The sequence below is a fragment of the Schistocerca americana genome, chromosome 7 (assembly GCF_021461395.2).
Source record: "Schistocerca americana isolate TAMUIC-IGC-003095 chromosome 7, iqSchAmer2.1, whole genome shotgun sequence".
Lineage (NCBI taxonomy): Eukaryota > Metazoa > Arthropoda > Insecta > Orthoptera > Acrididae > Schistocerca > Schistocerca americana.
Window position 1 is genome coordinate 129,613,198 of NC_060125.1, and position 14,397 is coordinate 129,627,594.

The 14,397-nt window shown below is 43.1% G+C and overlaps 1 protein-coding gene across 1 annotated transcript in view; it reads left to right on the plus strand.

Annotated features, from left to right (window-relative positions):
* LOC124621903 (N(4)-(Beta-N-acetylglucosaminyl)-L-asparaginase-like) overlaps positions 1 to 14,397 on the plus strand; it is a 144,478-nt gene that overhangs the window by 123,549 nt on the left and 6,532 nt on the right. Inside the window, exon 5 of the mRNA XM_047147397.1 lies at positions 6,180 to 6,287. Within this exon, the coding sequence (XP_047003353.1) occupies positions 6,180 to 6,287 (108 nt within the window). The remainder of the gene's footprint in view (positions 1 to 6,179; positions 6,288 to 14,397) is intronic.

The window sequence follows — 14,397 nt, forward strand, 5'->3', positions numbered from 1 at the left end:
GATGCCACCTAACTATACACCAACATCCTTCATATCCATAGTGCTGCCACTATCAAATACTACCTATCCCAATATCCTTCAGACTCCAAACCCACCACCTCATTCCTTATATACCTTACCTTCTACATCCTGACCCATAACTACTTTCCTAAGAAGAAGAGGTTTACAAACAAACCCGCAACACCCACACAGCATCTTCCTGAGCCAACCTGTGTATGGGTTATCTAGAGGAAAGCTTCCTAGCCTCCCAAAACTTACAGCCGCTAGTCTTATTCAGGTTCATTGATGATATCTCCATGATCTGGACTCAGGGCAAGGACAGTCTGTCAACATTCCTTCATAACCTCAACACCTTTCCTCCCACCTGCTTCATGTGGATCTCCTCTTCCCAGTGCACCCCTTTTCTGGACATTAACTTCCACCTGTCTGATGGGTCCATCCACACCTCTTTCCACATCAAACCCACTAACTACCAACAGTACGTGTATTTTGACAGCTGTCATCACCAGAAAATTCCTCCCATACAGGCTAGCCACCCATGGACAATGTATTTGCAGTGATGAGAACCCCCTTTCCCAGTATGCTGAAGGCCTCACAAAGGTCATTACAGACAGGCAGTACACCCCCAAACATAGTCCAGAAACAGTTTCCCCATGCTATATCCTCACCCCTTCCCACCCAAATCCTCCCATCACTGGCAAAAATCAGCTTCAAAGGAGCACCCCCCCCCCCTCCCCCTTGTCACCCAGTATCACTCAGGACTGCAACAGCTGACCAGCGTCCATTGCCAGGGCTTTGCTTATTTCTAATCCTGCCCTGAAATGAGGGGTATGCTATCCAAGATCCTTCCCCATCCCTTGCAGTGTGGTGTTCCATCACCCACCCAACCCACACAATATCCTAGGCTGTCCCTATGTCATTTCCACTCAAACCCCTTGCCATGGGGATCATATCTCTGTGGCAGACCAAGGTATAAGACTTGGCCAATCCACCCACCCAACTCCTCCTCCTCCTCCAATCCTGTCACAGGCTTATCCTGCCCTATCAGAAACTGGGATACCAATGAAAGCAGTCATTTTCATATACCAACTCTGCTGCAAACACTGCACAGTGTTTTATGTTGATATGACTACCAACCAGCTGTCCACCAGGATGAATGGCCACAACCAAACTGTTATCAAGAATGAAGTTGACCACCCAGTGGCACAACATGCAGCTGACCACAATTTGCTCACTTTCAATGGCTGCTTCACAATCCAAGCCATGTGTATCCTTCCCTCATCACCAGCTTCTGTGAACTGTGTGGATGGGAATTGTACTTGCAGCACATCCTCTCCTCACATAATTATCTTGGCCTCAGTCTCATGTAACCCTCTGTCCCCACATCCTCGCCCAGCAAATTCCCCTTCCTCCATCCTGTCACCCCCTCCCAGTTCATGTGCCCATGTCACCTTCGGCACGTGCCGCACTCCACTGGGAACTACAATCACTCCAGCCCATATACCTGCCATCCCTCTCTCCTACATTCCTAGCTGGCAAATCAGCCATGTTGGTCTGAGCCATTAGTCACCCACACCGTGTCCCTCTCCCTGCCTCCTGCCTCCCTCTCCATCTACCCACCTGACACTACCCCAACCACTCTCTCTCTCTCTCTCTCTCTCTCTCTCTCTCTCTCTCTCTCTCTCTCTGTGTGTGTGTGTGTGTGTGTGTGTGTGTGTGTGTGTGTGTGTGTGTGTTTCGGTGAAACACAGATTTTTAATTTTGTTTGAACTTTTGCATCCCTCTGTCTGGAAGGTCTTTTGTACAAGTGCCTTACATAGTCTTGTGGTCACAATGAATTTATGAACAAACCATTCCCATGATTGTACACAGACAGGGGAGAGTTGTTCTGCTAATTTGAAAAGAAAAATTTGCAGGGTACCTTGTTCTCCTGTTGTTGTTCTGTAAAAGATCCAGTCATTGATTTCAGCAGCAAGGTTAGCAGGTTGAGAAAGACAAATATAGGCAATCTGCAGCAGTCAGACTTGACAGTTTACAGTTTACTGATCCAGAATATCAACTCCAAATTTAGTGGAACTGTAGAAGTTCACTGTGTCAGGGAGTTTAGTTTGTGTTTCTTGGTCCACTGCAACTGACTGCTGCAGTGTGCTCAGTAGAAGAAAAGTTTTCATCATCTTCCCCTGATACGAAGTAATTGTTGTGTCATTAGCTTGTGTAAGATAGTATCATACAAAGATCTAGCAGTAGACTTTGGTGATGAAGGAACTTCTCTTCCAGTTTTCTCCAGTGTACTCACCATGGTTGTGCTCTCCCACTTTAACTGATCTGCTAGATATTTGGCTGTGAAGAAATTGTCAAATGTTACATTTCTTATTTTTGAAGCATAATGTTGCATGAGACATGCAACAACATGCCCTGCAACAGATATGTAATGGGCCTTTTAATTTGTTTACTCAAGTAAGGAAACCCATTCACCATATACAATGAAGTGCCAAAGAAACTGGTGTAGGCATGCAAATACAGAGATATGTAAGCAGGTAGAATACAGCACTGTGGTCGACAACACATGAGCGATTGGACGCAGCACCTCAGAGGTAGCGATGAAGTGGGGATTTTCCCGTATGACCATTTCACGAGTGTACCATGAATATCAGGAATCCAGTAAAACTTCAAATCTCTTACGTCACTGCAGCTGTAAAAATATCCTACAAGAATGGGACCAATGATGACTGAAGAGATTCATTCAACATAACAGAAATGCAACCCTTCCACAGATTGCTGCAGATTTCAATGCTGGTCCATCAACAAGTGTCAGCATGCGAACCATTCAGTGAAACATCATCGATATTGGCTTTCGGAGCCGAAGGTCCACTCGTGTACCCTTGATGACTGCACGACACAAAAGCTTTATGCCTCGCCTGGGCCCGTCCACACCAGCAATGGGCTGTTGATGACTGGAAACATATTGCTTGGTCAGACGAGTCTCATTTCGAATTGTATCGAGCAGATGGACGCGTACGGATATGGACACAACCTCATGAATCCATGGGCCCTGCATGTCAGTAGGGGACTGTTCCAGCAGGAGGTGGCTCTGTAATGGTGTGGGGCGTGTGCAGTTGGAGTGATATGGGACCCCTGGTATGTCTAGATATGACCCTAACAGATGACACGTACGTAACCATCCTGCCTGATCATCTGCATCCATTCATGTCCATTGTGCATTCCAACATACTTGGATAATTCCAGGAGGACAACACAGCACCCCACATGTCCAGAATTACTACAGAGTGACTCCAGGAACACTCTTGTGAGTATAAACACTTTGGCTGGCCACCAAACTCACCAGAAATGAACATTATTCAGCATATCTGAGACGTCTCGAAATGTGCTGTGCGGAAGAGATCATACTCTTATGGATTTATGGACAATCCTGCAGGATTCTTGGTGTCAGTTCCCTCGAGCACCACTTCAGATGTTAGTCGAATCCATGCCATGTTGTGTTGCGGCACTTCTGTTTACTCGCGGGGGGCCTTACATGACATTTATGACTGGCATCTCTTGCATGTCAGAACTTCAAACCAAATTTATCTGGAATATTAGTAATTTATTGTGTATCAGCAGCGAGCTTTGCATGGCCAAAGCTGTTCATCAGTGGTTATAAATGCACCTGCTATGTAGTTACTGGTGCAGTTGTCTACAAATGGATTCCAGACTGGGGTAGTTTCTGTGAAGCCATCAGTCTCGAGTCTCTTATCATGAGTGTTCTTGTCATCTAATCATAAAAATTACATGAATTAAAATTACATGAGTTCTATTAACATATTTCTTCCTATAGTGCAAGAAAAAAATGTCAGCCACCCCTCTTGAGACCACAGAAGGGTGATGCGGAAATTCTTTTCTTCATAACACTCACAAGTGCATACATCATGGCTATGATAGCTTTTAATTGGACAGTATCAAGTACCCAGGTGTCATCCTGGAGAACTTCTCGGGCCATAATTTCTGTAAAGATTTTTATGTTTTGTAGAATGTTATTGTCTATCCACATTCGCCGTGCACTCAATTAACTTCCTCTGACTAAAAGTTTCTTGACTGTAGAGTTTCTGCCAACATGTTGTGGGGCCCTAATCTTCTGTGTTCATGGCACAGTGCAATTTGAGTTCACAGCATTCCATGGGCAGCAGTCTCTTCACGTCCAACTTCTGGATGCCAAGATGGATGCGATTTTTTCCATTTTCTTCCTTGGATGTGAGCAGTGGTGGATACAGAAAAGCCTCAAGGAGGGGGCACTAAAGATATCTGGAGCTACCTTTACTTTTACCGTAATAAAAAAATAATCAAGTCACATGCAAAATTTAAGAAAGTTTTGTTTGAACCGGTTATACACATATACAAGAGAATGTCATCTTATGATATAAAAAAGTTACAGTTGTGGTTCTCTTTTTTAAATGATGAATCCTATGCACCTATTCTTCGTGGCAAATTGGTTAATTACACCGTCAGTAGGAAAATAAATGTCAGGGTGAGTGTTCAACAGAGCTAAGCCATTAAGTCGATCCTCCTTCATTGTCGACCTTAGTCATGTCTTTGTATGCCGCAGTGTTGAAAAACTTCTTTCTACTGTAGCAATAGAGGCACTTAGGCAAGCAAATATTTTGTACAGCATGTTCAAAGTAGGGTAGTCAGACTAGGACAAACTGACTACACTTGCATAACTGAATCACGATCATTAAGGGCATTTATGCTCCTTTGCTTGTATTGAAGAATTTCTCCCATTAGTCTCTTTTTAATCACAAAGAGTGATTCTTCTTCAAAGAATGGTAGTTCAGTTAAGCACTGATTCAATTTACATGCCAGACCATTACCGTCATGTTTCAGTAGTTGTGAGGACTGACTGGCGGGGCCGGCACGGGTGGCAATTTGGGCGGCCCTGCAAGGCGGAGTCGCGCACCTCACATATGTATCCACCACTGGATGTTAGTAGGAATTTGTGGTACCACCAGAATCAAACCTGTAAGCACGTGGTTATTTGGATGTTGTACAAATCGTGAATATTCATCTTACAACTAAGATTATTTGCCTTGCTCTGTTTTGTGAGGTTGATATTCTGTACCATCCATATTATCTTTGTCAATTTTTATCAAGCATCTCATAACATTCAAAAATATCTTCTCCTTCAGAATCTTCTTCTGGTGGTAAACTGTTCAAATAATTGAATAATTCTTCATCCAAACGAAAATACTGATGTGCCATAATAACCAGGAGTGCTACACTTCTGCAGAGCACAACAATGTACTGACAGAGAACAGCAACAAGTATGTTCATTCTTCCACCAAATAAAGTAAAATGGAAATAAATAGAGGGAACAAGGTCACAAGAATAATGAAGATGTAAAAGCCATTGTTGCACGTCTAGAGACATGGTACATAAAAAATGTCTGTTGAACTAGTTGCAGTCCTTCAAGGTAAAAATGTTTGTAAGTTGTTCAGTTTTTGTAACAGATGTTCGTTTTTTTTACAGAAATTATAAACCACCAAGTACATTAAAATTCATGAAATATAAGCCCACTGAATTGGAATGTACACTAGTTATTAAGTATTAAAAAACACTCAACAGTCAGATTGATCACTATGGTTCTTCTAGTGTCAGTCTGCATTTCACAGCTAATAAATTATGGTCAAAGTCCACATTTGGTCAGGAGATATTTTGAAGTTTAAAATCTGGTTTCCAAACTTCTTTCTAGAATAATATAATCAGTTCAAAACCTTTCTCTGTCTATAGTTCTCTTTCAGATGTACAATTTCTTTCATGATTCTTAAATTAATTGTCTGCAGTTGTTAAATTGTGCTCTTCTTGAAATTCTATCAGGCATCTTTCCCTTTCATCCATGCCCCCCCCCCCCCCCCCCCAAAAAAAATTCCTTCCCTGTCTTTATTAACCTACTTGTTTCCTCCTCTTGCTTTCACCAATATTATGTTCCAGTCCCACGCCATAACTAAATTTTCATGTGCTGTAAGGTGCAGTTACCATTCACCATTCATCTGCAAGTGAGAGGTTGCATATCCTCACTTTTTTGCCCTTTACAGAATATTTTTGAATATTTGTTCACAAAGTTGTAAAACTAATTATTCTTTACCCACTCACTGAATTTCACCCATGTGCTACTATCCAAATTTCAGAAGAGTTGGAGATTCTCCAATCCCTGGGGCAGGTGCATACGCAGACAGCAGTATAGGAGGAGCAGCTGCAACTGGTGATGGTGATATAATGATGCGATTCTTACCCAGGTATGTTCAAGATTATTCTTATCCAGTTTTTCATAACAGTTTGGCTTTCCGTGAAAATCGAGCAGTCAGCCTCAAAATATGTGTAGAAATCTGCCTTTTGTAATATGACATATACTTGCAGGAGGATTTTATCCCTCAGCACTATGTACAAGGTATTAATGTAATTGACAGTAATTGCTGACAAACTCACCAGAATATTTAACCTTCATCAAAAATTCTATCTTTACTCCTCACAAACCTACAAATTAACATAAAGTTGCAAGTTATGAGCTAGATTGGTCGATTAAATTAAGTTTAAATAAGCAGCAGAAATAAATTGCAGCTCATTTGTTCCAATATTCAGTTCCATTATAGAGGATAAGAGAAATAGGTCCGAGTGTCTAACACCCACTGAATGTGCAATTCTAAATGACTTGAAAATGCTCAAAGGTAACTGAAATTACTTAAAAATAATTAAAGTACAAAACCAAGCACATGGAAAAAACTAAAGTACTAGAGACTACCACTTGATCAAAATCAGCTAAATATCATCTACACTAACTATTAAAATATTCCTGAGTCCCTACTTGACCATCTATACAAAAATTAAGGGCCCTTAATTATCCATCAGAAACTGCTCTGAGTGAAATCTTTGAATCATGGATGCAGCCGCTTGGGTTTCAAACTGACACAGTCTGAGTTAACATGACCAAAACCCGCATCATTCTCAGTGTGCCCACTTACGTGCCTGCAATGGGCAAAGCTGGTTATTATAGTTTATATTTAGTGGTAGACTTCATTTGAAATCTGTTGACAATATCGGATAAACATTCTCATGCTAATAAAAATTTTAATAAACAACATAAGAATATGTTAATTAATGTAATTTGTATACAAAGCTGTGCTTATATTTAATTAGTCTCTAACAGCAGTGTCCTCTAGTTACATGATTTACACTATGTGATCAAAAGTATCCAGACACCCCCAAAAACATATGTTTTTCATATTAAGTGCATTGTGCTGCCACCTGCTGCCAGGTACTCCATATCAGTGACCTCAACAATCATTATACATCGTGAGAGAACAGAATGGGGCGCCCTGCGGAACACACGGACTTCAAACGTGGTCAGGTCATTGGGTGTCACTTGTGTTATATGTCTGCACGCGTGATCTCCACACTCCTAAACATCGCTAGGTCCACTGTTTCCAATGTGATAGTGAAGTGAAAATGTGAAAGGACATGTACAGCACAAAAGCGTACAGGCCAACCTTATCTGTTGGCTGACAAAAACTGCCGACAGTTGAAGAGGGTCGTAATGTGTAATAGGCAGACATCTACCCAGACCATCGCACATGAATTCCAAACTGCACCAGGATCCACTGTAAATACTCTGACAGTTAGGCAGGAGGTGAGAAAACTTGGATTTCATGGTCAAGCTGCTGCTCATAAGCCACACATCATGCCGGTAAATGCCAAACAACTCTTCGTTTGGTGTAAGGAGCGTAACATTGGACAGTTGAACAGTGGAAAAACGTGTTGTGTGGAGTGACGAATCACAGTACACAATGTGGTGGTCCGAGGGCAGGGTGTGGGTATGGCAAATGCCGGTGAACATCATCTGCCAGCTTGTGTAGTGCCAACAGTAACATTCAGTGGCAGTGGTGTTATGGTGTGGTCGTGTTTTTCATGGAGGGGGCTAGCACCCCTTGTTGTTTTCATGGCACTATCCCAGCACAAGCCTGACATTTTATGATGTGACTTACCAAATGAAAGTGCTGGCAGGTCGACAGACACACAAACATACACACAAAATTCAAGCTTTCGCAACAAACTGTTGCCTCATCAGGAAAGAAGGAAGGAGAGGGAAAGACGAAAGGATGTGGGTTTTAAGAGAGAGGGTAAGGAGTCATTTCAATCCCAGGAGCGGAAAGACTTACCTTAGGGGGAAAAAAGGACAGGTATACACTCGCGCGCGCGCGCACACACACACGTATACAGACACAAGCAGAGATATTTAAAGACAAAGAGTTTGGGCAGAGATGTCAGTCGAGGCAGAAGTGCATGGGCAAAGATGTTTTTGAATGACAGGTGAGGTATGAGTGGCGGCAACTTGAAATTAGCGGAGATTGAGGCCTGGTGGATAACGGGAAGAGAGGATATATTGAAGAGCAAGTTCCCATCTCCGGAGTTCGGATAGGTTGGTGTTAGTGGGAAGTATCCAGATAACCCGGATGGTGTAACACTGTGCCAAGATGTGCTGGCCGTGCACCAAGGCATGTTTAGCCACAGGGTGATCCTCATTACCAACAAACGCTGTCTGCCTGTGTCCATTCATGCGAATGGACAGTTTGTTGCTGGTCATTCCCACATAGAATGCGTCACAGTGTAGGCAGGTCAGTTGGTAGATCACGTGGGTGCTTTCACATGTGGCTCTGCCTTTGATCGTGTACACCTTCCGGGTTACAGGACTGGAGTAGGTGGTGGTGGGGGGGTGCATGGGACAGGTTTTACACCGGGGGCGGTTACAAGGGTAGGAGCCAGAGGGTAGGGAAGGTGGTTTGGGGATTTCATAGGGATGAACTAAGAGGTTACGAAGGTTAGGTGGACGGCGGAAAGACACTCTTGGTGGAGTGGGGAGGATTTAATGAAGGATGGATCTCATTTCAGGGCAGGATTTGAGAAAGTCGTATCCCTGCTGAAGAGCCACATTCAGAATCTGATCCAGTCCCGGAAAGGATCCTGTCACAAGTGGGGCACTTTTGTGGTTCTTCTGTGGGAGGTTCTGGGTTTGAGAGGATGAGGAAGTGGCTCTGGTTATTTGCTTCTGTACCAGGTCGGGAGGGTAGTTGCAGGATGCGAAAGCTGTTGTCAGGTTGATGGTGTAATGGTTCAGGGATTCCGGACTGGAGCAGATTCGTTTGCCACGAAGACCTAGGCTTTAGGGAAGGGACCGTTTGATGTGGAATGGGTGGCAGCTGTCGTAATGGAGGTACTGTTGCTTGTTGGTGGGTTTGATGTGGACGGACGTGTGAAGCTGGCCATTGGACAGGTGGAGGTCAACATCAAGGAAAGTGGCATGGGATTTGGAGTAGGACCAGGTGAATCTGATGGAACCAAAGGAGTTGAGGTTGGAGAGGAAATTCTGGAGTTCTTCTTCACTGTGAGTCCAGATCATGAAGATGTCATCAATAAATCTGTACCAAACTTTGGGTTGGCAGGCCTGGGTAACCAAGAAGGCTTCCTCTAAGCGACCCATGAATATGTTGGCGTACGAAGGGGCCATCCTGGTACGTTGTGGGTCAGGATGAAGCTGGCTAAGGTAATGAGGAAAGAGGTTTTAGGTAGGGTGGCAGGTGATCGGCGTGAAAGGAAGTGCTCCATTGCAGCGAGGCCCTGGACGTGCGGGATATTTGTGTATAAGGAAGTGGCATCAATGGTTACAAGGATGGTTTCCGGGGTAACGGATTGGGTAAGGATTCCAGGCCTTCGAGAAAGTGGTTGGTGTCTTTTATGAAGGATGGGAGACTGCACGTAATGGGTTGAAGGTGTTGATCTACGTAGGCAGAGATACGTTCTGTGGGGGCTTGGTAACCAGCTACAATGGGGCGGCCGGGATGATTGGGTTTGTGAATTTTAGGAAGAAGGTAGAAGGTAGGGGTGCGGGGTGTCGGTGGGGTCAGGAGGTTGGTGGAGTCGGGTGAAAGGTTTTGTAGGGGGCCTAAGGTTCTGAGGATTCCTTGAAGCTCCGCCTGGACATCAGGAATGGGATTACCTTGGCAAACTTTGTATGTGGTGTTGTCTGAAAGCTGACGCAGTCCCTCAGCCACATACTCCCGACGATCAAGTACCACGGTCGTGGAACCCTTGTCTGCCGGAAGAATGACGATGGACCGGTCAGCCTTCAGATCACGGCTGGCCTGGGCTTCAGCAGTGGTGATGTTGGGAGTAGGATTAAGGTTTTTTAAGAAGGATTGAGAGGCAAGGCTGGAAGTCAGAAATTCCTGGAAGGTTTGGAGAGGGTGATTTTGAGGAAGAGGAGGTGGGTCCCGCTGTGACGGAGGACGGAACTGTTCCAGGCAGGGTTCAATTTGGATAGTGTCTTGGGGAGTTGGATCATTAGGGGTAGGATTAGGATCATTTTTCTTCGTGGCTAAGTGATACTTCCAGCAGAGAGTACGAGTGTAGGACAGGATACTTTCCGGGACTGGATCAGATTCTGAATGTGGCTCTCCAGCAGGGATACGACTTCGTCAAATCCTGCCCTGAAATGAGATTCATCCTTCATGAAATCCTCCCCACTCCACCAAGAGTGTCTTTCTGCCGTCCACCTAACCTTCATAACCTCTTAGTTCATCCCTATGAAATCCCCAAACCACCTTCCCTACCCTCTGGCTGCTACCCTTGTAACCGCCCCCGGTGTAAAACCTGTCCCGTGCACCCTCCCACCACCACCTACTCCAGTCCTGTAACCCGGAAGGTGTACACTATCAAAGGCAGAGCCACATGTGAAAGCACCCACGTGATCTACCAACTGACCTGCCTACACTGTGACACATTCTATGTGGGAATGACCAGCAACATACTGTCCATTCGCATGAATGGACACAGGCAGACAGTGTTTGTTGGTGATGAGGATCACCCTGTGGCTAAACATGCCTTGGTGCACGGCCAGCACATCTTGGCACAGTGTTACACTGTCCGGGTTATCTGGATACTTCCCACTAACACCAACCTATACGAACTCCGGAGATGGGAACTTGCTCTTCAATATATCCTCTCTTCCCGCTATCCACCAGGCCTCAATCTCTGCTAATTTCAAGTTGCCGCCACTCATACCTCACCTGTCATTCAACAACATCTTTGCCCATGCACTTCTGCCTCGACTGACATCTCTGCTCAAACTCTTTGTCTTTAAATATGTTTGCTTGTGTCTGTATATGTGTGTGTGTGTGCGAGTCTATACCCGTCCTTTTTTCCCCCTAAGGTAAGTCTTTCCGCTCCCGGGATTGGAATGACTCCTTACCCTCTCCCTTAAAATCCACATCCTTTTGTCTTGACCTCTCCTTCTCTCATTCCTGATGAAGCAACCTTGGGTTGCGAAAGCTCAAAATTTGTGTGTGCGTTTGTGTGTCTTTTATTGTGTCTATCTACCAGCACTTTCTCGTTTGGTAAGTCACTGCATCTTTGTTTTTTATATATATTTTTCCCAAGTGGAATGTTTCCCTCTATTATATTCATAGGATTAAATATAGATGTACATGTATTCTGACACTGCTCCAACTGCAGTTCTGGCTAAAACCCTTCTCATTACAAGAGATTCATCGTAGCATGAGAGTGATGCCGGCCGCGATGGTCTAGCGGTTCTAGGCGCTCAGTCCGGAACCGCGGGACTGCTATGGTCGCAGGTTCGAATCCTGCCTCGGGCATGGATGTGTGTGATGTCCTTAGGTTGGTTAGGTTTAATTAGTTCTAAGTTCTAGGCGACTGATGACCTCAGAAGTTAAGTCGCATAGTGCTCAGAGCCATTTGAACCATTTTTTTGAGAGTGATGTAGGTTTTGCAGGGTAATACTTAACTTTGAAATGACGAATCTCCTCCACCAATAAAGTCCATTAGGAGATGTATATTGCAGATATGCCTGGATTTCAGATGTGATGAAAATTTGAATGTTAAAATAATGTTTTCCAACATGAATCCTTTTAATTCTGATGAATCCTTTTTAACAACCGGTGTATTTTCCATAAGCATTCACGAAGGTGTTCACACAGCAACTGTTACAGACTTTGCAACATTACATTGGCCAAACTGTGACTGACTTAAAGTGCTTTGCACCGCTCAATGTATACCCTATCTTAACAATGTATATTCTTTAGCCTGTTGTCAAAAACAAGTACATTTACTGATTCATAATCAGAAGTTAATAATGTACAACAAACTGTTAGTACAGTTTTATAGATAATAAATGATGATTCATTCTGAATACATTTGTAATACTGTTTTTCTGACTTTTGTGTAGAATTCAGTTATGAAGTTACAATAACAATAACTTTCATAAAATCATCAATTACATCTTGATTTCACGTTGGATTTTATTCCTGATATTTATTGAGATACAGTACAAAATGCCAAAAGGGAATTTCAGGTTAAAGTTCTGTATGATAATTTCATAGCATCAAAATGACTGAAAATCAATAGTGTTTACACCAGTATGTTCGAGAATCATTAATGAAAAAGATAATTACAACTTATGTAATTGGTTGTTCATTATTGACACAATACATAAAGTGCACAAGTCATGTTAAATACATCAGATGACTGATAAATGTTCCAGAAGTCCATTTTTAGGTAAATTGAAATTTACAAATTTTGCTAATTAATTATTGTTTTAATTGCAACATAGATATTTTTCATAACATTTCTATGGGAATGTAATAATGCAGTCATGAAAATGAAATGATAAATCCTGCTGAAATTTACAACAATGTGTTAATTCACATCATCAGGTCTTCTAACTAATTATAACTTTCTGTTAATTACAGTTAAATGATCTGAAATAATGTTAATGATGTTGATTCAGTATATAAGTGAACAATACAGTTTAATTTGCTGATAGAAACTAAGAAAAACTATACTTTCTACCTTTTTTCCATTACATATTGTGGATTGGGTAATATACAATCTGCTAAACTTTTAGTGCTATCAAAGCATTCATTAACTACCCTACAACTTGTCCTATTACAACATACAATATAACAGCAGCCCTTTATGAGTTTTCTTTCTATCCAGGCAAATGGTAATATACTGTTGTGATTGTGGTGGGCATCAAGGGAGAGGGCGTCCTTATGGGAATTGAGGACAGATGACTGGCACATGCAGTGCTGCCTTTTGTTATTGTGTTGGGATTGGCAATAGATCCATGCTCCCGGATGTTAGACTGGCTCCTTTCCGCAGCTCAGTCAGGACTGAACAAGGCAGTGACAATAAAAATTGCAGACATCATTTCGGAGCAATTATGTTAAGGATGTATCTATCTTGACTGCCACCCAGCACCGAAACAGCAACCGCACCAAGGTATTGCCATAATTTCCCATGAACAGTGTGACAACTACGAAAAATCAAGATATAGTGATTGCTAAAGCTGCAGTACTTCTCATCTTGGTCGGCAATGTCAGATCTGCAATTTAGTGGAGTTGTAGATAGTAAGAGATTTCTATACTGAATAAAAAGGCTGTACCCAGATTACAGGAGGGGGCCAAGTTGCCCCCTTTTGTCATCCCGACCTTCTCCCTCCCTCTGGTACACACACTTGATGCTTGCTAGGATTAATTGATGGATAGTGAAGGCCTTAGGGGCAAGGGATTTCTTTAATGAATTTTTTACTGTGCAATGGAGTGTGTGCTGATATGAAACTTCCTGAGATATTAAAACTGTATGCTGGTCTGAGACTTGAACTCAGGACTTTCCCTTTCACAGACAAGTGCTCTACTGAGTCTCGGTCTAAATTTTAATTTTCCAGGAAGTTTAAGGGATTTCTTCCCACTGCAGATGCATCTTCCATAGATGGCCAGTGTATTTTTTGGTGTGGAGGGAATGGCAGCTATTAAATTCTAGCTACTGTAAATAGGCAGTGGGCTTGATATGGTGACGAGATGTTGGGCTGGAGCAATCGAAAGTCAACATCCAAGAAGAAGTGAGGAGAGAAGGTGTTGAGGCTGAGCAGGAATTGGGGATAGGTTGCCTTGCCCCATGGTCCATATTGTGAAGACATCATCAATGAATCTGAACCAGACAAGAGTTTTTGGTATTCTGGTTGGCTACATGGTTTTCTCTAGATGGCCCATGAACAGTTTGGCATTGGAGGGAGCAATGGAGGTGCCCATGGCCATACTGCAGATTTGTTCATTTATCTACTCCTCAAAGGAGAAGTAATTATGTGTGAAGTTGTAGTTAGTGAGATACATAAGGAATGAGTTGGTGGGTTTGAAGATGGAAGGATGAGAGAGGTAGTATTTTAAAGTGGCAAGGTGGTGGTGGTGGTGGTGGTGGTGTATAGGAAGGTAGAGTTAACACATCAGGGACCCAGATGTTAATAGAGTGGTGGTAGTTGAAAGTTTGTGAAAGATGATGATG